Below are 25,173 nucleotides of genomic sequence, written 5' to 3'. Positions count from 1 at the left end.
TCCACCGCTGGGTCACTCTTATTCATACTTTACAGCAAGAGTCAAAAACTCTAGCCAGTTCCCTGGTGAGGAGTCCTTCCCACCCATCACAACTGGTAATTATCTCTGTCTTTGCAATTACTATCTATTATATTTATCTTTTTTGTTTCTCCCTCTCCCAATTGGCTGGGAGTTCCTTAAGGAAAGACACAGTTTATTCATATTTGTATCTTCTGTTACATAACATATTGCAGAAACTCAAATATTTGTTGAAGGAATGGATTTTGTATTTAACTTTAACCTCTCTAAATAAAAGGATTAAAAATAAAATGGGAAAGTACAACAGATTAAATATCTAGAACAATAAAATCTAAGACAAGGACTTTTTTCCAAGAGTCTTGTGATTATGATAATTATACACCAAAGATGTTAAAGAAGCTTTAGAATAAAAGTTAAAATCACAACTCTAAATATTTAAGTTCAAAGCAATCATGAATATAGGCTTTCTATGATACATGGCCTCTATGATTTACTATGTAAAGATTTCAAGTAAGAAAGAAGAGTAGAGATTACATATATTTAAGTAATCTTTGTAATTAAAATAATAATCCTCTGTGAATATCTCCTGGAGGTGTTTGTCGGTCATTATTTCATAACAAGCTCACTAAGAAATGCCACATTCTTTCTTACATATCATGATACAATCCAGGGAAATTGATTTCTTTAAAGAAAGTTTAAACAATAACTTATTACCATAAGACAATTTAAACATTTAAACTAAATTAACCTTTCTATGCTCACAGAAACAATTTTTGTACATAGGAAACTATTATAGTTTTGTGCTCCCAACAAAATAAGTTTTTCTAGACAATTGCAATAATAGAGGTATTTTATAAAGGTTTAACAATATTTTACAAATGCAAGTTAAAATAAAGCCAAATAGACAAAATGGACAAAAATGAACCTCAGTAGTATTTTTAAAATCCTGAATGTTAACTAGATCTACAACAAAAAACAAATTCTGGAATATCATTATAAAACACATTATTACAATGACAAAAGTATTAAAACAAGATTGTAAGAAAAAACCCTACAAACTCAAAATAAATTGCAGTTTGGCTGACAACAGGCAAGGGTGAAGTGAAAGCAGCAATGTTCGTGCTAGCCAAGCAGTTGCATCTTCCTCTACTCAGATCTCTCTTCCCACTGTTCTGATTCCTGGTGCAACCCCATGTAATAACACACCACAATGTGCACTTCCTAAGTTACTATCCTATATGCAATGAGGGTTTTATTTTTGCCATTGTTTTTACATCACTCTGCATGAGAAATGCCTGTATTTGCTGTAGGGGGAGGTGAGTGGAGGGAATGATGAGCATGACCACTGAAAGGCCTGCAGTCAGTCCTGTTGCACCAGGTCACCCACTCTGGGGGGAAGCAGCAGCCGTTTCCTCTACAAGTATAAAAAGGGTATTAAAGACAAGACAGCTTTTTAGAAGAGAAAATTATAGTAGTAAGGGAAGCCCATCTAAAAGGAAATCATGTTTAGAACGTGAGAATTCTTTTAGACAAAAAACATGTTCAACAACATGGTAAATATTAAATAAAAAGAGGTGCATAACAGAGCATGGGATGGTTTCTCCCACTGAGCCTTCTGAAGAAACCAACCCTACTCAAATCTTGATTTCGGATGTCTAGTCTCCTGAAATGTGACGTAATAAATTTTTTTGTTCAAAGGCATCCAGTTTGTGGTAATTGGTAATGGCAGCCATAGGAAACTAACAAAACTGCTAATTCAAGATTTTGCAAGCTGCATAAATAGAGTCTGGTTTCTGGGGAGCAGTTGGCTATTCTACCTGCAATATCTGATTATCTCCATGCCTTTTCCCCCCACAGATTACACATCAACCTTGTCACCAGTGAGATTCAGGAGACTGTCATAAATGTGTTTGCTCCATCCACTGACTAGGTTTCTTTGTAGTATATAGACTTGCTATGTTAAGCTATCCTTCAGAATGCGTTATTCTGAAATTTTCTTTCATCTACCTTGTTTGTAATTCCCACTTCATATTGAAAACTGAGGTGCAGAAATATTGCTTCAAGCCAGCAGCCTAAGAGAGCTCTAAGACCTTCATCGTCACAAGTGATACTGTCCTGTTACTTGATGTTAACCATGGTTCATAGGTGACACTGACAGAACTGCTCGAGTAGCTATTTCAAATCTGTAGTGGTCAAAAATCTGCAAACACTGGAAACTGTTAGTTTCTCGAAAAGATTAATGCTGTATTGATGCCACTTTCAGTCTGTTAACCTCCAAAAAGATATAGAGGTCTTCCTGATGTGGTTTTCTTCTTCATCATCATCTATCAGCCTGAGCAGCAGCACATTCAGGAAATGTTCCTAGCTCAGTATCTTAAAAAGCAATCTTTAGCTGCAAGTAGTTCCTCCACGCCTGGTGTTCTTCAATGTCAGTCTACACAGTCCTTAATCCTTCTAGTGATTTTGTCCATGTTCTTTCTATTCCACTCTGCTGCTTTCCAAACTAGTTTATATTTTCACTATGAAGTGATTGCCCTCACTACCTCATATCCAAGTCTGCAATTTAAGCTTTTAATGCCAACTCTACATAGATAACCTCTGGAAATAAACTGGCAGGATTTAAATATGTGCCCCATACCAGTACACCATGCCTGTTATGTACTATAAATATTTTTCATAAATCCTGTAATTACCTTGGGAATGGACTAGTTATATTTCATCATATCTTTTTGTGTTAAAAGCATTAATTTGTTGAACGTAAAATTTTAAATATTCTACCAATTTGGTAAGTAAGTGCAAAATATAAATTCTATTTTTAAAATAATTTACCTTTTATTGTATTTAACTTGTATTAATATTAAAATTATATTACTATTCCTAAGTATACTTATTAAAATGGCTACAGATCGTCAAATTTGATCAGTGAGACATAACAACATAGGAGTCATAGGCTAGCTTCCCAGACACAGCTCTTACTCTAGGATCTATCTATGTAGAACCAGCACTACAAAGCTCAGACACCAAACATTTCCATTATTTCCACAGAATAATGAAAACAAAGTGAAACCAGCTACCCATACTTTCCTTTTGTAAAAGTGTCAACAGATAATTCAGAATGACTAGCTTTTATTAGTCACTTGGTTATATTAAAATTACAATTATTATAGTAGCGAAACAGAGATAAGTAGAAAGGAGATATACATACAAATACTGTGAATAAAAGAAAAAGACAAAACAAAAACTTAGTACACTCCAGTATAAATGAATGTTAAAACAAAATCTAGGAATGCCATAGATCTCATCCTGAAATTAAATGTGAATGTTCATGAATATATTTATTTAGAAAGCCTTAATATTTCCTTATACATGTACTATTTCATGTGTCATGTCTATTCAGAAAAGGAACTGAGGCATACTAGTAATTATTTAAAATCATGTGATAATTCATAGTTTATAGAAGAACCTTTGATATTCCTAAATTGATTACTAGTGAACATCCAACACAGCAGGTCTACAACTGCTTCTTCAACTGATCTCATAAAATAAAAAATCATTTAGTATAGGCTACCTTATCATACAGCCTAAAACTCTTAAGTAAACAAAAAAAATGACTTTTAGTGTATTAAATTCCTAGGGCTGACCTCACAAAATACCACAGACTGGGGGCATAAACAACAAAAATTTATTTTCTCATAGTTGTGGAGTCCAAGGTTAAGGTGTCGGTAGATGTGGTTTCTTCTGAGGCCACTCTTGGCTTGCAGATGGCCATCTTTTCACTCTGTCCTCACATGGTCTATCCTCTGTGCATGTACATACTGGTGGCTATGAGTCCAAATTTCCTCTTCTTATAAGGACATAAGTGAGATTGGATTAGAGCCTACCCTAATGGCCTCATTTTAACTAATTACCTCTTTAAAGGCCATATCTCCAAACATAGTCAAATTCTGAGATACTGAGTGTTAGGCTTCAACATATAAATTTATGAGGTAAACAATGCAGCCCATAACAGAATACGTTTTTGTGCTCTTCATTGACAATTCAATAAAAGTAATATCCCATACAGTTGTCTTCTTTAAATTATTTTATTATAAATACCATCACCAACAATGTATCCTGTCAATAAACTTCATCATATAGGCAGAAAATGTATAAAGTGTTTTTTTATAAAATTCTAATATCCTACAATTGATTTTAAATCCCAAATGAATTATATATCACAACTTCATCATATAGGCAGAAAATGTATAAAGTGTTTTTTTTATAAAATTCTAATATCCTACAATTGATTTTAAATACCAAATGAATTATATATCACACACAAATTACAAGGCCCCAACCTACAACCTCCATGACATAATGGTTCCAAGTAACACGATTTTAGCTATGTTGTAAACTCTGCTTCAGGGGGACAGAAAATGCAATTAAATTAATAGTTAATACTGAATATTCAAAATATATATCAAACTTGCTAAAAAATTTTAATTGTCATTTTTAGAGGGCTATAGTACAATGAGGTTAATGGAAGTCTTTGAAAACACTGCATGCTGGTGTCAGTCACCTGGAAATTAGGTGTTCTAAGTGCTCGCAGTTGGTGAATAAAAGATAAACATTTGGTATTTAGTAAGGCATTTATCATAAAAAGTTGGAAATGCATGAAGAACTATAAACCATGACATGTATTTGAACAAATATTTGGGTCAGATCAAGAAATTGCTAGCTAATAGCATACGAATAAGAGTCTTAAAAGCAGAAAGAGGTCTATAAAGTAGAGAGGATAAAAAAATCAAACTTAAGGTATAAAAGAATGCTCTTGAAAGATAAAAATATGGAAACAGAGCAAAATGACAAAAATTAGAAATGGGAATCATTGAAGCTGATAGTACACTGAATATTGCCCTTTTCCTATAAGCTAGTTTCCCCCCCCCCTCCAAAGGGAGAGCACGAACACAGTCCCCCACTATCACAAGTTATGCAGTAGAGTTTCCCACATTTGGGGAAATCACAAGGGTCAGCACATCCGGAGTGCAATGGATAAGCATCGCCCTAGGAAAACCATCTTTATGATCATGGTATCTCCCCTGCAAAGTATAAGAAGCTAATGCTCTTCCCAACAGTTCCAGTAATAGTCTCTGGTCTAGAGCAGCAATTCTTAAATAGTGGTGTAAAGATTTCTGGGAAATCTATGAATTTATCCTTAAGGAAAGAGTAGAATACACAGAAATTTAGAGGTGAGGTTCTCAGTAAGAACCAAGAAAAAAGCTTCAAAGAAAGGATGACAATTACTTTAAATTCTGGGATAAAGGTGAAAACTAGATAACATGCTACCACTTCCCACAGATTTAACTTAGGCAGAATCCACCATGCAGCTCTAACCTGAGGTGCTGAAAGCTATAAAGAAACACGACAAATAAGAGAAAGAAAATCAGAAGAAAGGGGACCAAGAAAGATTTTCTCAAGTAAATAAAATTTGAGAGAAGAGGTTAAGGGTGTAGGGATCAAGAGCCCCATATTGTGTGGCATATTATGATCCTGATACCTATTTGAGATGCTGATGGAAACAGAAAAAGCTGTTGGATATACAAGGGTGGAGCTTAGAAGGAAAGTCTGGGATATAAATTTGTAAGTCGTTAACATAATGATGGTACTTAAGTCCTCGGAAATTGAAGAAATCACCAAAGGAGAAGGAGAAGAAATAGGGAGAAAAAAAGAGAAAGGCTCAGTATTAGGCTAATAACAACAGCAATACACTGAGGCAGCGTAGAAGAGAAATAGGTAAAGTACACTGTGAGTGAAAGGGAAGAACAAGTTGGTACAGAAGCTAGATGCGAGTGAGGCAGACTGGGTTGCACCAAGACACACAAATTATACCTTGGACCAAAAGCAATACAAGAGCACAATTTCTGACACAGAGTAATCACTCAACACAGACTTGATAAATAAATGAGTTACCAACTAGACTAGCATGGCATTTCTAGAACTCAGATTGACTAGGGAAGAATATGATGATATGGCAGAACCATAAAAACCCTAAAAAAGGGCTGACCAAAGTGATGGTGTAAACTTACCTTAGTTTTATTTTAATACATCCCCCCCAAAAAACACAAACATTCAAAAAATCAGTTTTGTCATATTTTCTACTCATTAAAAAAATAGCATTTCAATTTAATAATGAAACATATGAGTAGGAAGTAATCAGTAAAACCTTCACAGATTAGAGTCAGGAAAACGGGAAGTAAAAATGCATTCAACCCCTAGAAGTCCATAAAAAGAAGAAATATTCCAATGGTATACAGAAATACAATAATGACCCCAAATATTTTCACTGAAATACAACAGAGAGCTGTAAGCCATTATCTCTTAGAAAAGAAGCAGTCTTAATGAAGTAGATTTTTAAAAATTGTCATACGGCTAAGCTCATTAGTTGCAATGAAAGTTCCCCCTGCTGATCCAGGAGTACCTAATGACCAGGATTTGTTATGTCTCAAAAACAAAGGCACTTTTTAATTCATGTGATAGCTCACTGAGGAGACTTCAAATCTGGAAACTATTAAATGATGATATATAATATAAGAGCACTGAAATTCTCCAAAGCAAACATAGATTTATCTCATCCAAAGCATTACATTACTCCTCTAAAACCTTATGCATTAATAGGGTAATATAATCATAAAAAGAAATTATGCTCAACAATCACCTACACTATAAAAAAAACTCAGCAATGGTTTTTCTATTTTAAATATGAAGTTGGTTGCTCCCTGTGAAACATATTAACAATATCTGCTGACCCATACACATACTCGTGCCTCTGCTACAACAGATGGAAGCTAAAAACCCCCAAGGCCCCAGAGGACACCGAAACAACAACAAAAAAAAGACAAACAGAAGAATCAAATTACCAAGTTACAACTCTTCAAGTCCTTATGAAAGTTAAATACTTTAAAAAAGCAACTATCAAAATATTTATAAAGAATTTTAAATATAATCAAATAAGTTTTTGAAATATTTATCTACCATATATAATATTTATCTCACTTACAACTGCTAGAAAATAAATTCTACAATAAAAAATACATCAAAAATAAGTATGTTCCAGCTTACTGTTTAGTTTTAGAAGTAGTATGAAAAATAGTGTACTGAAGTTTTTGAAATATTTATCTACCATATATAATATTTATCTCACTTACAACTGCTAGAAAATAAATTCTACAATAAAAAATACATCAAAAAATAAGTATGTTCCAGCTTACTGTTTAGTTTTAGAAGTAGTATGAAAAATAGTGTACTGGTCAGAAATGCAAACTGTCATTGTCTGGAAATGCTGGCACTGTTTTAGTTCTTATTAAACTACTAATGTTGATATAAGCTATTAACTATTCCACCATTTTTCCCCCAGGAAAAAAGCTCCCTCTAGGAGATTTTGTACCACTCTGTACCACTTCTTCATCCACTACTCTGTTACTCATCAAACTTAACATCCATCAAGAACATGCATTTTCAATTTTTTTTTCCCCCATCCTTTTTGCTCAAATATTCCGAAATTTCAGAAATCTTACTTTAGGAAAGTCGATTTCCCTGAGTCAATGAACCAATCATTTAAAAGCTATTTTGAATATCACCAATTTACTTTAAATGTTTTTCCCCATTCAGTTCTATGGCCTTTTGCCCTATCTCACATGTTTTAATATAAGAAAATAATTTGGATTATTTTCTCTTCTTAAATTCCAATAAAATATCTATACGTACACACACACACACACACACACACACACACACAGATATTTTCTTCTTATACCAAGGACATTTTAATGTAGTACAGGAGCAAAGTAAGTAATTCAATATCATTAGAACATTAGGATTTAGTAGTGAAAAATAAAGTAAAAAGCTTATTTTTAGTCTTAAAAATCCAGACTAATTAATTCCAACTATCTTCCAATAGGCTGTATGAAATACATACGCCAAAGAAGTATACGTCTTAGAAAAAAATTTGCAAGAACACCTCATCCAATCACATGCCTCTTTGCAGATAAAGTGCTATAATCCTCATTTTATAAAAGAACAAAAAATTTTGAACGGTTGGGGAATGATGAAAGTGGTTTTTCTAAAGAAGGAATATTCACTCTAATATGGAAAAAAAATCCTTGAATTTGATGAATTCCAGTATTAAGAAGAAAATAAAGAGATCACAAAAAGAATTTGACATTATGAATAACTAGTAGTCAATTAGAATAAAAAGAATACAGATACTCCACCATTTGAAATGAGCTGTGTTCCAAAATGTACTCACAAATTTGTTTTTTGAAGCCAAGTAAAGTTGTTTCCACAGAATCAACGTCAGATATAAATGAAAAATAGATTTATATGGTGGTCAAAAAATCGCATTTAAATCATATTATAGCCAAGTATTAATAATAGGTCCTATACATTCTGTGACCCTTTACAAACTGATCTAAGCCCACAGTAGGGGCTAGATCTAGGTTAGATATTTGGGCATCTGGCAGTTTGGTGCTTACTAGGACAAAGAAAGAAAGCTCCACCTACAAGGTAAGTGGAGACAGTTTTGGAACTCAGGCAAAAGGAAGATACTGATCACTGGTTCTGGGCCAGGTACTTAGTAGTCACTGAGTGCTTGTCAATGACACTGAGTCAAGGGAGCCTGGCTCTAACCACAGTGGAGGTTTAGCAGCAGAGGGTGGGACTAGCAGGCATCCATAAGGTTTAAATAGCAGAACAAAGTGTTTTTCAATGCAAGCCCTCATTATTCAACCAAATTAAACTCATAACTCTAATCATGACAACTCATAAGTATCGTATAGCTTTCTGTTTTTAAAATGAAATATTCAATATGAACACTGTGACAAAGTAGAAAGTATGTACAAATAAAAGGCATTATTTTCTGTCTTTGAAGACAAGAGCAGTGAAACGTTTTTTAACAAAAGCACAAACCTTTACTAGCTTTGTCTAAATGTTCCAAATCATCCACAAAATTCAGGATATCAGGGTGCTTCTCTTCACATATTTCTACCAGAAAATGAAGCAGTGTTGTTTTCTGATCTGCTGATTTCGTGTCCTTTAGCTAAATAGAACGAGAGGGGGAAAAAAAGAGTCAAAAATATTTTGATAATCTGCCTACATAAAAAATGTTAATACTGTATTTTGTAGGAAAGATATAAATGAGTTGTAAAATCAGTTAATTCCAACTTTTGAAAAACAGGTATTTAAAATACTTTTTGAAAAGCTACTTTTTATTTGCTCTTTAATCAAAATCATCAATATTTGTTGTAAAAAAAAAGAATTAGTTTAATACAATCTAGTATACAATGCTTTATAGGGAAAAAATTATGGTAAAATTCCTAGGAGAACAGAATAACCCGGAAGTCATAAAACAGTAGAAGAATTAGTTTAATACAATCTAGTATACAATGCTTTATGGGGAAAAAATTATGGTAAAATTCCTAGGAGAACAGAATAACCCGGAAGTCATAAAACAGTAGTATTTAAAACAACCCTGGGCATTCATTCATTTATCATTTGGCACATATTCATAGAATGCTTACTAGATACTATAGGAACTGGAGACACAACAACAAATAAAACAGAGTCTTTCCTTAAGAAGCTATTTAGTGGGGGGGGGGGGGGGGAGAAAAGAAAATATGTATTTGCCCTGGTGTGGTAAGCAGTATAGTAAAAATAACGACAAAGTATGTCTAGGAGGACATGACATCCGAACTGAACCTTCGAAGACAGGAAGCTGTATGGGACTACGGAAGGGAAAGAGAAAATTCAAAATTCAGCATCCCAGGCAGATGAAGCAGCATTTGAAAAGGGCTACAGATGAGGAAGAATATGGCACATTCGGGGAAGCTGACTGACAATACAAAATACTACTGTGTATGTGTTGGGGAAGGCAAGTAGGGGCAGTGGAAAAGTCCAGAAAATAAAAGGAAAGGTATGTCATGCAATGGAAATAGAATTTTGATTCTGAAGCAATGAATGTTTTAAGATGGAAAAGAAATGATCAGATGTACATTCTAGAAAGCTCCCTCTAAAGTAATGTAGATAAAAAAAAATTAGAGCAAGGGTAATAACAGAAGCATGAAGAGTAATTTAAAAAGCTGTGATAATAACCCAGGCAGGGAAAGAAGGCAGCCTTAACAGAAATTGTGCCCTGGGAATGGAGATAATAGGACCAAGTGGGCCTGGAAACCCAGGAGATGTCATTGAGACATGAGAAACAGATTTGGGTGGGGTGGGCAGAGATGGTAATTGTTTCAGTTTTGGACGAGGTGAGTTTGAAGCTTGTGAGTAATATCCAAGTGAAAAACATCCTGAAAGGACATAGATTTATGTAGATGTAGAAGAGTGTTTCTGAACCATTTTTCCATTATTGCCCCTTAAGGAGCTTTCTAGGCATTTTTTCCTATGTCTGCAACTATGAAATTTTAAAACCACAAGTATACTGCATTTATGTTTATGCATATCTGTGCTTTACATGTAAAAACCAGTAAGATAAGCAAGACATTTTTTCTTCTTCAAGAACCAACTTTCTATCCTTGAGGATGATACTGCCCCTGTTGAGAACACATGGTTAGACTTCACAGCAGCAAAGTGATCTAGGAGCACTAAGTTTTGAGCTCTTTCTCCCAAAGCTAATTAGTTGACCAAATGAGCCCAAACAGGTATGCAGAACTAAAAAAAGGAGGATACAGGCTTGAGAAGAAGACAAGGATGGTACAAATTCTAATCTGAAATAGACAAGGAATGTAATCACACGTGAGAGGTGGTTAAGCTAAAACCTGAGCAATGAATAGGAGTTAGCTTGGGTTGTGTGGAGTGATCGGAGAGAGGGAGTGTTGGTGGAGGAGGGAGTGACATGAACACAGGGTTAATAGATAATCTGGTGGTGTTACCATGAGTAATCATTCAGAGCAGATACCCATATAAAGGATAAAAAAGATAAAAAAATCACTCTTCTTATACCAAAATTTAATTTAGAGCTGGAAATTCCTGTAATACTTAATTGTGCACAGTCCTATTTATGTGCTTCATTTCTAATGACTTTCCACTTTCAGATATGTTCATACACACACACACACAGGCTCTTCAAAAAGTTCATGGAAAATCTGATATTATCTTTTAATTTCATTTTCCACGAACATATCAAAATACCCTTCCTACGGATGTACGCGCACACACACACACACACACACACACACACACTCACGGTGCAATCTGCAATTTAAAAAAAAAATTCTACATCACTAAATATTATATCACTATCAGAAAAACATATATATCAGAGTAAGAATGAGAGAGATTGTTATCATACATATTAACATACTCAGCGCTTATTGATGCAAAAACTATCATAGCTCTGGAAACACTGAGCTACCCACCTAGACAGCCTTTCACACAATTACACATGTAATAAGCTCAAATACTATACTGACCTACTCAACATGCAACTCAAAGAATGGTTCCTGGCACTTTAAAAAACAGACTGAATAAGAACACTTAGTTCATTACTAGATACCTTGTTAAAAAGGAACATAGATTTCACCCAGTTGAGTGTTTTAAAAGAGTACATTTCAATAAAATGACTCCCTTACCAGCTGGACAAATTTCCAGTAACATGTAGATGACCTGGTAATGCTAAAACATGCCCTGAACTAGCTCGTGTCCTTGTGCAAGTTACTGTATGTTAGTTTTTATACATGTAAAATAAGAAAATGGAACTGAACTTGGAAAGGAAACTCTAAATTCACTTTTTACTCCAAAAATAATAAGTATACATTATAGTAGACCTAAGTGTTAGCATAGTGAAACCTAATTTTAAAAAAGAACTAGAATAAAAATGAAGAAACCTACTTATAATCTCAGTTCATAAGTTATTTCTGCACACTTGATTCAGTTGGACTCTTTCTATGGGTTTCAGTTTTTAACAAATAAACCTGAGAATGTTAATCCAATTTGTGAAAGTTTCCTTACTACTCTATAATTTCATTCATACTCTACTATCATCTTAAAAAGATAAGGCCAGCATGAAAGCAGCAAACTTGCACAAATATAATAGTTTTCTCTTGTAAGACCAAGAGTCAGCATAAAAGCTGTCTTCAGTTTTGTTAAAAAGACCCTAGCAGTGAAGCTCCTCTATTCTTCCCCACCACTTTCACAGCGCTGACGACTTGCGGAGCACTGTGCCTGCATGGACTCTCCCAGTAACCAGTCCACACCATTCCTTACTATGCTCATGAGAAACTTGATCAACAGCCTGTATGGAATATTCATTAAGACAAACATCATCTACTTCTATAATTTGTAAAGACTGGAAAGAATTTTCCAGTAGTATTTGTCTTTAGATGCAGCTAAACAACCAGCAACTGCCAGGATTAATATTAATAATCTCTATGATGGAACAACAACGAGCTGGTTCAACCTTGATCTTTATACATGAGCAGTAAGAATTCAGATTAGAATTCTAGAACACAGTACTCCATCTACCAGCTTAATAAAGGTTAAGTACTCAGGTCAAACACAGATTCCAGTCATTCAGAGACTATTATGAAGCTAAACACTAATTTAGGGCAGAGGATGCTATCATGGATTGTCCTACTGAAAACGTCAACTGATTAGTATGCGGCATATTGATAACACTCTAATATTAAAAAATATACTCACTCAATAAGAAATACAAGTACAATTCTTCCATCCTTCCAAAATCTGTATTCAATAATTGTGAAACAAAAAAGTCACCCAAACTTCTAAAAAAATAAATTTGAAAGTAAGCCTAATAAATAATGAGTGAGTTAAGAAGCATTTTGTTGACAATGCATGAAATCTCATTCACAAACTACTATGCAAATCTAAACTGCAGAGCAGAGATTCTTCATTCATGTTCTCACATTCTCAGGAAAAATTTCACAATGCTGCCTAAGTATTCATCCTGCCTCAATTACTCTATTCCTTTCCTCCTTCCCCCAAATAATTTTTAAAAAGTAAGCCTTCCAAAAGCATGAAAGCACAACAAAATGTATTTATCAAGGTCTATATCTATTTGCTCAATATTTTTTAATTTCTTTGATAAACATTAACAACTAAAAAAGGTACTTTCTACTTCTGCTAATCATTCATTTCATAATCAGTGATTGAGCTAGAACAAGTAAAACTGGAGAGGGAATACTAATTTTGTTGAAGATGAAGAACAACTTAAGCACACTTTGTAATGCTAACTCTCAGAAAGAAAATGAAGCTAAAATATTTGCTTTAAAAACTGTTCTGATTAAAAAATAGGTTTTATTTAAATTTTAAGACATTGCTTGACAGGATTCCCTTTGTATCACTGTCAAGAGATTTATCTTACTGCTGAGTGCTCATCACTGTTAAAAAGAAGTTCTTATTTGTGTATTGTTTCTTTAAGGTACATTTAATGTGGCACAAATATCAAATAAACAAAAAGACGGATGGAGTTTCTTCTACCACTCTGTTCATTCCAGACAAAATAATGTTAAAAGCAGATTCTCTAATAAATCATGGCCTAGTTGTCAGTTTGGAGTAAAATTCCTTTGTAGCTACAATGCAAGGTTTTGGAATATTTTTAAGGTATTGAGCACAAATTTCAACGACATTTAGAGATATTCCATTGTTTAGTCACAAGGAAAAAAATTCTTAAAAACTGAATTTCTTCTTGATGATCTTCAGAATCCAAAGAACTATAATCTCTTACTCTTTGAATAAAGGCACTTATATTGTAAGAATACTACTGTCAAATTAGTAACTCTCCTGCTCATTATGATGTTCCTATAATCTAAGTGTGTATCAAAACAGCTTTTTAGATATTGTAGATACTGGAGAACACCAGCTACATGACAAAATTCTGAGAATCATGTAGTGGTCTCATGAGCATTCTAGAAGACCTCAGTCAGTGAAGTACAATGCTGAAGATGACAGCAGCAATTCTTATTTGTTTGGCACTTACTACGAGAGATAGACTAGCCAAATAATAAAACACATGTTAAGTGCATAAAACACACACCATCTTTCTTCATGAGGAAGGAACTAGCATTAAATCATTGTTAAGAGGAGAAAATAGAGATTTAGAGACATCATGTAGCTTATCTCAGAAAACCACCCAGTAGAACCAAGACTTGATCCCATGTCAGTGGGAACACAAAGCTCTTAACCAAATAAAATACAGTTCCTCTACAAAAATCTTTACTTAGTCTAACTTATCGTTAATTGCCAAAAGAAACAAAATTCTGAAAAACACAGTGGACAGAAATGGTAGTATGACACAAAAGAGCATTAATGCAACTTAAAAATACTAAAGCTGGCTGGCCGGTTAGCTCAGTTGGTTAGAGTGTACTGTTATACCACCAAGGTCAGGAGTTCAGATCCCCACACCGGCCAGCCGCCAAAAAAAAAAAAAAAAAAAACTAAAACTCTGTAACCTTCTAATTCTAGCCTGAAAAGTCTCTAAAAACAGACACCCTCTCATCTGAGGTTATTTCTTGCTCTAAGAGGATGACATTCTTTCCATTGTTTTGTCTATAAAATGAATAAAATGCTACCTGAATCATATCACCCAAAACCCAAGTCTTTATATACTTCTAAGAGATTACTGCTGACAAAATATTACACATATGGTTGGAGGAAAACATATCTATAAAGTTTAACTTTCAACGGAATTATTTAAGTGTATTTGAATGACATCATATCCCATCTGAAATCCTTTGTAGAAGAAAGTGGATCATGTATGCGCTTGAAGTAGCATCTGTAAAAATAAGTTAAAGGTATCCACATGAAAATGGGTATGTGAATATGTACTGACAAAAACTATATCATATTTGCTCAGATAGGAACCACAAAAAATCAGTGTGCTCGTACAAATTCACTAGTGCAACCAACCACCATTATTGAATGAATAATGTTTTCTGATAGGTAGGTTATATACATACATATATATATTTTTAAAAATAATCACCGTTCTGATTAAAGTTTTTTTAAAAATTGGGTATCCCTCCAGTATGAATGGCAATAAAAATCTTGAAATAAATAAAACCAAATGCTTATGACACGGCCATAACCATTAATACCTATAATAAAACTTTCGGTATGATTTTAAAGATAGAGATCAATTATTATTAGATGAATTAGATAGTAGGTAAAATAGACATTAGATAATTTATGGTACTCATATAAAAAAAATTTATATTTATTGCTTAATTTTCATTTTAAAATAATGAGAGTTGAAACATTTAACGAACAAGAAAATGCTTTAAATAACATGTACTTCTATAATTATAATAAACTGGTTTCTACTATATCCCCACAGAAACATTTTCTCTAAATTATATTTTTAACATTTTTCTCTTGAATTATTCTTGAGCATAGAAACTTCTATATGAAAAGCATTTTTGCATTTTAGTAAAAGTTTAGCTTATTATATTGTCTTCTGTATTATTAAATGTTGTTTATTTATACTGTCTCCTTATTAGAAAAAGAATTAAACAGCTCAATGTTCTTTACAAAAAGGACTATTTATCAATTCCTTTTAATATTTAGAGATTAGAAAACATTACATTCACAAGACAAGTAGGAAAAGAACTAGAATAAACAATTCACAAAGGAAGAAACAATTAGAATAAAAATATGTAGAAAAATGCTAAGCTCTTTGATGATCAAAGATATCAAAAAATACATTATACTTTTCACCAACTAAATCAGTCCCCTCTAACCAAGAATGCCTAATCATGACAGGGTTGCAATGAGGCTGGCACTTTTATAGACGGCTATAGGCATATGCAAATTAGTAAAATCCTCTAGGAAAACAATTCAGTAATATATGCCAAGTTTTTTTTTTATATACTTGATTGAGGTGGTTTCACAAAATACACTAGAGTCTAGTATTGTCCAACCAAAGCAATGTAACTAAATGTTATCTGAAAGCACTGATTTCTTAATCTAATAGTAAAATTTTTTCATAGGAATGATTAATATAAACTGGAGTAAATGCTTAGAAAGCAAACATATTTAGATTATTAATATAAATGGATCAAACACATTAATTTTAAATTAAAGGCTTTTTTAACCTTTAATTTTTAAAAAAATTAACACCTTAATTTTTAGAGATTTAGCTTTACAGAAAAAATGAGCAGAAAATAGAATTCCCACATACCTTTCCCTCCATACGCACAAATTCCCCTATTATTAACATTTAGGCCATATTAACAAATTTCCCTATTATTAACAGCACATTTTGAGTGAGTTTTTGTGAAAGATATGATGTTTGTGTCAATATTTTTTTTTTGTATGTCAATTGTCAGTTGTTAAAGCATCTTTTCTTTAAAAGATTATTCTTCATTGAATTAGCTTTATCAAGGATCAGTTGACCATATTTACGTACGTCTGCGTTTTGGGGCTCTCTATTCTCTTCTACTGCCTGGCCTCAGATAATGAGCCAGAAAGCGTTCCCTCTCCTATTTACTCAAACAGATTGTAGAGAATTGGTATTATTTCTTCTCTAAATTTACTGGTGAAACCATCTGGGCCTTGTTCTTTATGCTTTAAAAGGTTATTAATTACTGATTCAATTATTTTAATAGATACAGGCCTATTCAGATTATTCATTTCTTTTTGTGTTTTAGTAGTTGTGTCTGTCAAGGTCCATTTCATCCAGGTTATCAGACTTGTGGGCTTAGAGATGTTCAGAGTATTTATTATTCTTGTAATGTCCATGGGATCAGTGATGATGATCCCTCTTTCATTTTTGATATGGGTAATTTATATCTTCTCACTTTTTTTTCCTTGGTTAGTTTGGCAAGAGGTTTATCAATGTTATTAATCTTTTTAAAGAATCAGATTTTGGTTTTGTTGATTTTCTCTATTAATTTTCTGTTTTCAATTTCATCAATATATGCTCTAATATAATTTTGTTGCTTTGCTTACTTCAGATTTCATTTGCTCTTCTTTTCTTTGCTTCCTAAGGTGACAGCTTAATTGATTTTAGATCTTTTTCCATTTCTAATGTATGCATTAAATACTATAAGTTTCACTGTAAGCATTGCTTTTAATGCATTCAACAAATTTTGATAAATTACATTTTTATTTTGGGTATCCACTTATATTAAAGTGGATCAAACTCATTAATTTTAAATTAAATGTTTTTGTTTTTAAACAGAAATACAGGAACTTCTGAACTTTATATCTAAAGGACTTAACAAAAAACCATACCTCATATATCTCAAGTGGTGTTTTCAGAGGTTGTTGGGGTGCTAATGGATTTAATATGTACTGCCCAATGCTGAAACCATAGTTCAAAGTTACCTTTGCACCTATTTCATTATCATTCATTCCCCTGTCCCGCAAGACCAAATATTCATAAATACTGTTGGCTCAGTATTACTGTATGGATAATAATGTTGCATGTTTGCCTCTGATCCTAAAAGTGTAGAAACAATGGAGACCCTCGATAAACGATAGGCATACAATAAGCTTCCTAAAGTATCAGAAACAGAGCATCTTATTCCTTTAATTTTTCGTTTTTCATTTATAAAATGTATAAAAAGAGGAAACTGAACTAAACCAGGGATGGTAAGCAAGATTCATCTCGGGTGCTACCTCTGATGGGTTGTAGCTGTCTATAAGCATGGTGTTCAGGAGATTTCCAAGACTGGGTGTTTGGGGGAAAGAATCTGACAGAGTAGCAACACTTGCCACGACGCAGTGAGATGACAGCACACAGGAAGTGTATTGGCTGTGCCTGAGCAAAGCTGCCCCTTTATAATTCTATTAAAAGAGTAATTCTAATTTATAATGCGTAATGAGAATTTTTTTTTAATGACATGAAAAGAATTTAACAAAAAATACTACTTACTAAAGCCAATTAAATACTTTTTGGAAAACTCTACAGATTAAATGTGTTGATGAATGACTCAATGTAGGTTAAGCATTCTAAATAGTTTCACATTGCTTTGAAAGTCAGTATTTCTGTAATTTAATTGGCTGCGTGTAAAATAAGAATGGCATTTGCTATTTGCAAGTCTTTGGCCCATAACTTCTTTACTTTCAAAGGGTGCCAAAACTTAGTGGTATGATTTTGCCAGTCTGATAAAGAATAAAAATCCCTCTAAAACACATACTGAATGCAAATGCAACAATGGATTTGTTGGCAGAGATCTTTCTGAAAAACAACTTCACATAGTAAAGAAAAAAGTGATACATGAGGATCAAAATTTCACAGAAACGATTTACAATATTAACCTGTGTGACTGTAACAGGTAAGCAAAATACAAACTGCCTGTAACAGGCAGAGGCATTGTCTCATGCTTTTATAACCACCGAAAATCTACCTGTACAAGGTAGAGACTTGCAAAATAACTCAGGACCTGGCCTTCAACTTATTTCAGTTCTGCTACATGCCTGAAATTCACACTTCTTTTCAAAGTCTTCATTTTCTGAATAGTGTTCGGCTTGCCATGAAAGAAAAGCAGCAATTTTTGGAAATATTTTCACAGCTCATTCATAAGTGAAGAAGTAAAGTTGTTTCCTTTTTGTTATTGTTTTTGTGTTGGTTTGTTTTCATTTTTTTATGTTTGTTTTTTGGTTCCAGACCACCAATGAGGGATTTTCCATTCCATGATAGGTAAATAGGGAAGACAGATAAAAGTGATTCTCAGTTCAAATTGAGCTTTAGAATCAACTGGGGAGCGCTTTGCAAAATGCCACTAATCAGGATTCATATCCATACATTCTGAGTTAATTCAATTGGTATGGGGCTCAGGCATCAGTATTTCTTAAAGGGAACTCCAGGCTGCAAATCAATGTCATCCAAGGAAGCACCATTCACAATTTCAAAAAGTCACTCACTAGGGATAGTGAAGACATTAAAGAAAACGGAAATTCGATGCTTTTTGTTTTTTAAAAAATCATCCACATCACAGCTTTGGTGAAATTATTCTACTTTTTTCTGGTCAGCCTGTTTTTAAAAAGGAATATGCAGATCAGATAAAAAAAAAATTCAGGCACTATAAGAGAGAACTTAGACAAAAATCATTCTTGTCTGCCACCCCCATCCCTCTTCACACCTTACTCCCAACCCCTACAGCTCCATTACTACGTGTCCTTTGATGACCTCAACATTGAGATGTACTCATTAAATGATCTACTGCCATAGAGAATAGAAAGCTTCCTACAAAGTGATTAATAAAGATTAATTTAAAATGGAATCAATAGTTGTTTTTGCAATTTTCCTAAATAATAATTTAGAATAAATAGTGATAAAATTAGTTATTAAAGTTGGTAAACTCCTCCAAAATTTGTATCTATTATCCCAATATGGAAAGTCAGTTTATTTAATTACCTAGAACAAAAAGCTACATCATCCTGTTGTATTGATCAGGATGACTTATTCAGAAATCACACATCTCATTAGACATTAGCAAACATTACTAAACACGTTATAGCCATTGTATGTGGATTGGTAACAACTGCTTCTCAAATTCACAAATCGAGATTACCTCATATATTTTAATATGGTGATGAACTTTGAAGGTTGTGTCAATTCTTTCTTTAGCTAGAATTCTGATCTACTTGAAAAAAAAATATCATGGACCTACCAATAGGTTCTCTTGGAGAAATACTCTTAACACTAACCATGTTCAAATTTTTCCAGGTAAACATTTTGGTCAGAACCTACCATCTGCTGCTTGGATTTCTAAGGATATGAATTTCTATCAATGGCAAGTCCCCTCAATAAGAATATAATCTCAAAATTTTATTATCCAATTTTTATCTAAAGCCTAGTAATATCTTTGGAGGATTTTATGAATGACAAGCAGTCCTCCATTTTTCCATATAATCCTAGGGTTTATCCTTTTAAATGCCAAGCCATCTGAAAGCAATGTACTTACACCATTTTACCTAAACTAGGATTAGCATTACTGTGACTAATGAGTAAATTTGTATCTTACCTTGAGGGTCTCAGGAAGTGCCAGGCCCTTAAGAGGCCCTGAATACACAGAGGCAGGAGGGGGAGTTCTAAAAGAAAGATCCTTATGAAAGTGATTCTTTCCTTTTTTTATAAGAACTACGTAACACCACATTTTCCTTTTATAAAGATATACATGCAAAGGTTCTTGTGAAGTTCAACTTAAGCTAATCAGAGAAAATATTATCTTTAGCTCAAGTTCCACAAAAATGTTTATACTTCATTTCAACCACCATAAAGCCCCTCACATATGAATCAACTTTCATTTTTATTTAAATCTTAACAGATTCTAGTTTGTGTTTAGCTTATATCTCATATTTTACTTTTTTATTTACTTGTCATATGCAACATCAAATGTCTGGGATATATGAAAGCAAACAAACCTTTTCTCTCTGAACTCAGAGATATTATAGTTGGACATACTGATTACAAATATATACAAAGATATAATACAGCTCCTAAAATTAAACTAAAATGTGTGTGGTATTCAAGATTCATGTACTTATTTCTAAACATTGCAAAATTAATAATTTAATATGAATTTTAACTCATTTTTCATACTTGAACTAAATTTATAAAGGACATTTAAAAGTAAGGATTTTTGATACAGAATGTTAAATGTCATATAATTACCCAGCATGTTTTAACAGCTTAAAATATTTCCTTGTCTTTCTACTGTCAAATAAATATGAAGTTCTTGTGCGGGGGCTTATGATCAAACCAAATGCTTTATACTCAGTGTGAAAATTCAATCACAATTGTCAAAGATCAAGCTACTACTTCTGATAACAAACATGATGAGACATCATCTTGTTCAATATATGCTTTCAACTTGACATGTAGGCTAATAAAAAATATGAAGTTGTAGTATTTATTTTGTTTTTTGGACAACAGAAGGCTCCTAGGATGGATGATCAAAATACCCTGTATCATTGCATGAAAATGCAGTCAACTCTTTACCTGGAGACAGATTAACTGGTTTGCAGACTAACTGTAGTAAAATAAAACAGCATGCATTGCATTCGTAAAAGATTTTAAAATTACTATGCATCAGTGATTGTATCTCAATAGAAGGATGTCTATTTTCAACTACGAAATAAACATGAAACACTACGTTATGTCTATTGCAACAAGTTTCATTCATTCAGCAGCTATTTATTGAGTATTTAATATATACCAATCACTGTATTAGGCTCTTCTACCTCATTAATCAGACCTCATCTGTCAACAGCTCTCCTCAGAGAAGGCATGAAGCCAACCTTCTGTAAGTCGACTATACTTCTGGGATGCAAAACCTAAAGAGGAACAGGCACTTTACAATAGGAAATTTACCCCAGTAAATTTGCAAGTGTGGATTTAATTTCTCCCCCACCTTGCTCCTCATCCTCTGTTTTCCTTCTTTTGCTTCCCTTCTCAGGGAAAACCTGAACCTGGCAGTCTTGCTTGCCTCCTTCTTCTTGAGCTTCCAAATTCATAACCACCATGACCTGACAATTCCCACGGGTGTTCTTGAATCTGTACACTTCCTTCCATCCTCTCTACTATTCTACCTCAAACCCCTCTGTCACTACCTTAGCTTAGAACTACATCATTCCAAGGAACAGTGACAGTTACATAGCAGACACTCAAATATTTGCTAAATAACCAAACAAGGCAGCTTCAATCAAATGATCTTCAAGATACTGAGGTAAATGAGAAGAGGGAAACAACAAGAAAATCCCTAAACTCATTCCCTTTTGAGCAATCACTTCAATCTTGTCAGTAGCAATAGCTCCCATCCTTTGGAAAGCTAGAAACCTGGGATTTTTCTTCCACCTCCCCTCTTCTCCACCTCTCACACTATCTGCCTTATGTATCTTCACAGTTTAATTTCCTCTGTCACTCCCCTAGGTCATACACTACATGTCAGCCAATCACTGAATGTCTCCCGACTATAACCCTCTAACCCAGCACTGCCCAATAGAACTTTCTGCAATGATGGAAATCTGCTATATCTATGCTGCCAACATGTACGGACACTGAGCACTTGAAGAGTGGTAAGTGTGACTGAGGAACTAACATTTTAATTTTATTTAAATTCTAATTAATTTAAACTTAAATAGCTACATATGCTTAATGGCAATAGTGCTAAACAGTGGAACCTCATTCCATAGAATTATCTTCCTACAAAACATATGATCACATTACTTGCCTTACAGAACTAACATGTCTCCATAAAATCTCCAACACTAGGCATGACACTCAAGGCCTGTCACATCTAGACCAATTTATCATTGTAGTCCAATGTCGCCCACCCTCTCCCATCTAGTCTCCAAAGGTACTGGACCACTCAGTGTACTGGCACATGCCATTCTATCATCCATCCTTCATGCAAACTGTGACTCTGACTTAGAATGCCTTTTTCTTTCATAGACTATCTACTAATCTTTCAAGACCCAGCTCAAATTCCTGTTCCTCTCTGAATACTTAACTGCTCTCTCATAGCTGAGCTAGCCTCTCTGTTTTAACTCTCTCTGCAGCCATAACTTTTTATATACAGCCCCATTAAAGCACTTAATCATTATTAATGGTTTATATGTGAAAAATATTGGTTCCATGCCCACCAGTTAAATATTAATCACAAACATCAAAGAGATGATTGGGTAAAGCATCTGGCACACGATTTCACCCTGAGAATCACCCAATGAATGTGCAAAGTTTTCAAGACATGTTTTAGGAACTGTATCCCTCATGCTAGGGATCTAAACTGTGGCAGCCTAAGAAAACAAAGAGAAGAAAATAAAAGAATGGAGATGGGACATGGCAAAAGCACATAAAGGCATTGATACCAATGGGAGGTTTGGGGAAGGAAAATTATGGAAGAAAATTCATGAATGGACCAAGAGATTAACTATTCAATAAACCCACAGCTAAAGGTGAACTTGTTTTTCATCTTCCCTACATAACTGGCAATAGCAATAATCAAATTCCTTAATCAGGGCATTTAGATGTTACAAAGTCAAGAACAAGAGGCTAAAGGTGAACTTGTTTTTCATCTTCCCTACATAACTGACAATAGCAATAATCAAATTCCTTAATCAGGGCATTTAGATGTTACAAAGTCAAGAACAAGAGAAAGCTTTTTTTGTGATGAGTAACTGAGAAGAATTTGTTGTAAGCAGATCAATAAAGCACTATTACTATGGCCCACTCCTCAGGAAAGAGCTCTGTTATATGAGACACCGAATATATTTGCTGTAAGGAAATTCAACCTGTGAAAGATCCAGGAGAAAAAAAAAATCTCTCAACTTACTCCATTTTCATATCCTCTAAAATTATATTTAGATAGAAACATTTCAAAATCATCAATGACATCTGAGGAATGTTTATTATTAATATAATCATTTCCCCTTTATAAAAAGCAGACTCGTTTTTCTCTCCTTTGAGTCTGGTTACAAAAACAATGCAGAGAAATATTTAAATAGTTAAAGGTAAAAAATTTTAATGGTAATCTTAAGCAATACTCAATATATATACCATGATATGTAGGTAACTGAATAACTATTAAATTTAAATAACATTTTGATGTTCCATTTTACTGCTTTGAGAAAGCATAGGTTTATGATATAATTTTGGTATTAAACAAAATCCTTCAGTTGGATTTGCAGATCAGAGAAAATTAATATTTGGATTTAGTTCAGAGGTTGAGTAAATTAGCTCAGTTCACTCTGGGTTTGAGTTCATGGTTCAGTTCAAGTTCTTGATAATAAACATATCAAAATAAAAATATTTAAATAATGTCATCAGGGCTGACACTTAAGAGTAAGTGTTCAGGCAAATATGTGTTTAAAAAAAACAAACTCACTTTACAGAGAGAGCTAAGGTTAAATCCAAAGGTTTGAGCATTCCGGGAGCCGGCATTCATGTAGTTTCCCATTAGCAATACAAGTTCCAGCAACTTGCTAAAGCTTTTGCTCTTCTGTATCTCTTCACAGGCAGTACTGACAGCCATGATGTCAGGTTTGATGTTGTTCACCTGCTCTTCAAACTGAAGCTTAAAGAGAATAGCACTGAGCCGTGGCCGTAGTCTCTTCACATTGCTCATCTGATTGAAAAGAAAACAGAAAATTTCCTTTAAAATGCACGGTATACTTTAGTACTGTACAACTGCAAGTAATCTGGGATGATTTATTGGTATGACAGTACCGAAGAAGCAGTATGTCCCCTAAAACTGATAGCAGGAAGGAAGAAAAGCTCTGCTTGTTTTCGTAAGGAATACAGTTATCCCTCAAAACCAAAATCAACAATTTACGTGCTTAGTGAAAAGAAATCTTTAATTAAATGATAAAGTTTCATAAACATTTTTTTTTTTAGAAAATTAAAACTTAAAAAGGTAACAGGACACACAGGCAACAAATTATAAAGCATTCATTTCATTACTTTACGGATTTTTGTTCAGTACTAAAATATACTGGGTCATGTTTAAAACATATTCAGAAAGGTCTAAAGAGGGTTTGTTTTCTTCAAGTAGCAATTGCTGTCCTTAGAAGCCCTGCTGACTAACAATATGTGTTAGACAGAGGGAGAGTAAATAGGTCCCAATTTGTATTAAATTGACTTTCTTCAGAAACACAGGAAAGTAGAATGACTCCTGATACATACTAAATTAGCAAAATCAGAGTTAGGAAACATGGGAGTAGCAGGGGACAGAAGTAGTGCAAAGCCATAGGTCTATCACATGCCAAGTTAACCCTGTTTGGGATTCTGAGTTTCTCGATTGGGAATGTGAGGGATTGAAGGTGTCAAAGAGAACAAAGGGGCAGTCCTTGCCTTTAAGCTTAGTACTGTGTTCTAGCAACACATGTAAGCGGAATAACCACTCACCTGTAGACTGGAGGCATACTGCATTTAAGCTAGATATGAACTCCTTGACCAAAGGCATTTAGGGATTTCTGACTCAAAATACACTGAAAGGGCAGTGATAGTAAAATTCTTCAAGTTCAACAACTATTGTAAATATCAAAGGCAGTTTGAGGCAGGGTCAGAAAAAAAAAAAATAGTGACAAAACACAACAGGATGAAAATAGGAACTAGGTCTCTTAGTCTGAGATCCTAAAGGAAAGGCTAAAAACAATTTGGCTCAATATGAGAAAACAGACAGTACCTTAATGACTTAATATAACCCAGCCTACTCA

General features: G+C 33.8%; 1 protein-coding gene across 2 annotated transcripts in view; it reads right to left on the bottom strand.

Moving 5' to 3' along the window:
- DIAPH3 (diaphanous-related formin 3) overlaps window positions 1-25,173 on the bottom strand; it is a 428,227-nt gene that overhangs the window by 209,285 nt on the left and 193,769 nt on the right. For both annotated transcript variants that reach the window (XM_008594695.1, XM_008594703.1), the window contains 2 exons: window positions 23,844-24,083; window positions 8,962-9,091 (listed from right to left, as the gene is read on the bottom strand). In XM_008594695.1, coding sequence (XP_008592917.1) covers window positions 8,962-9,091; window positions 23,844-24,083 — 370 coding nt within the window. The remainder of the gene's footprint in view (window positions 1-8,961; window positions 9,092-23,843; window positions 24,084-25,173) is intronic.

This window comes from Galeopterus variegatus, unplaced genomic scaffold, assembly GCF_000696425.1.
Source record: "Galeopterus variegatus unplaced genomic scaffold, G_variegatus-3.0.2 Scaffold165, whole genome shotgun sequence".
Lineage (NCBI taxonomy): Eukaryota > Metazoa > Chordata > Mammalia > Dermoptera > Cynocephalidae > Galeopterus > Galeopterus variegatus.
This window is presented reverse-complemented; position numbering and strand designations above follow the sequence as displayed.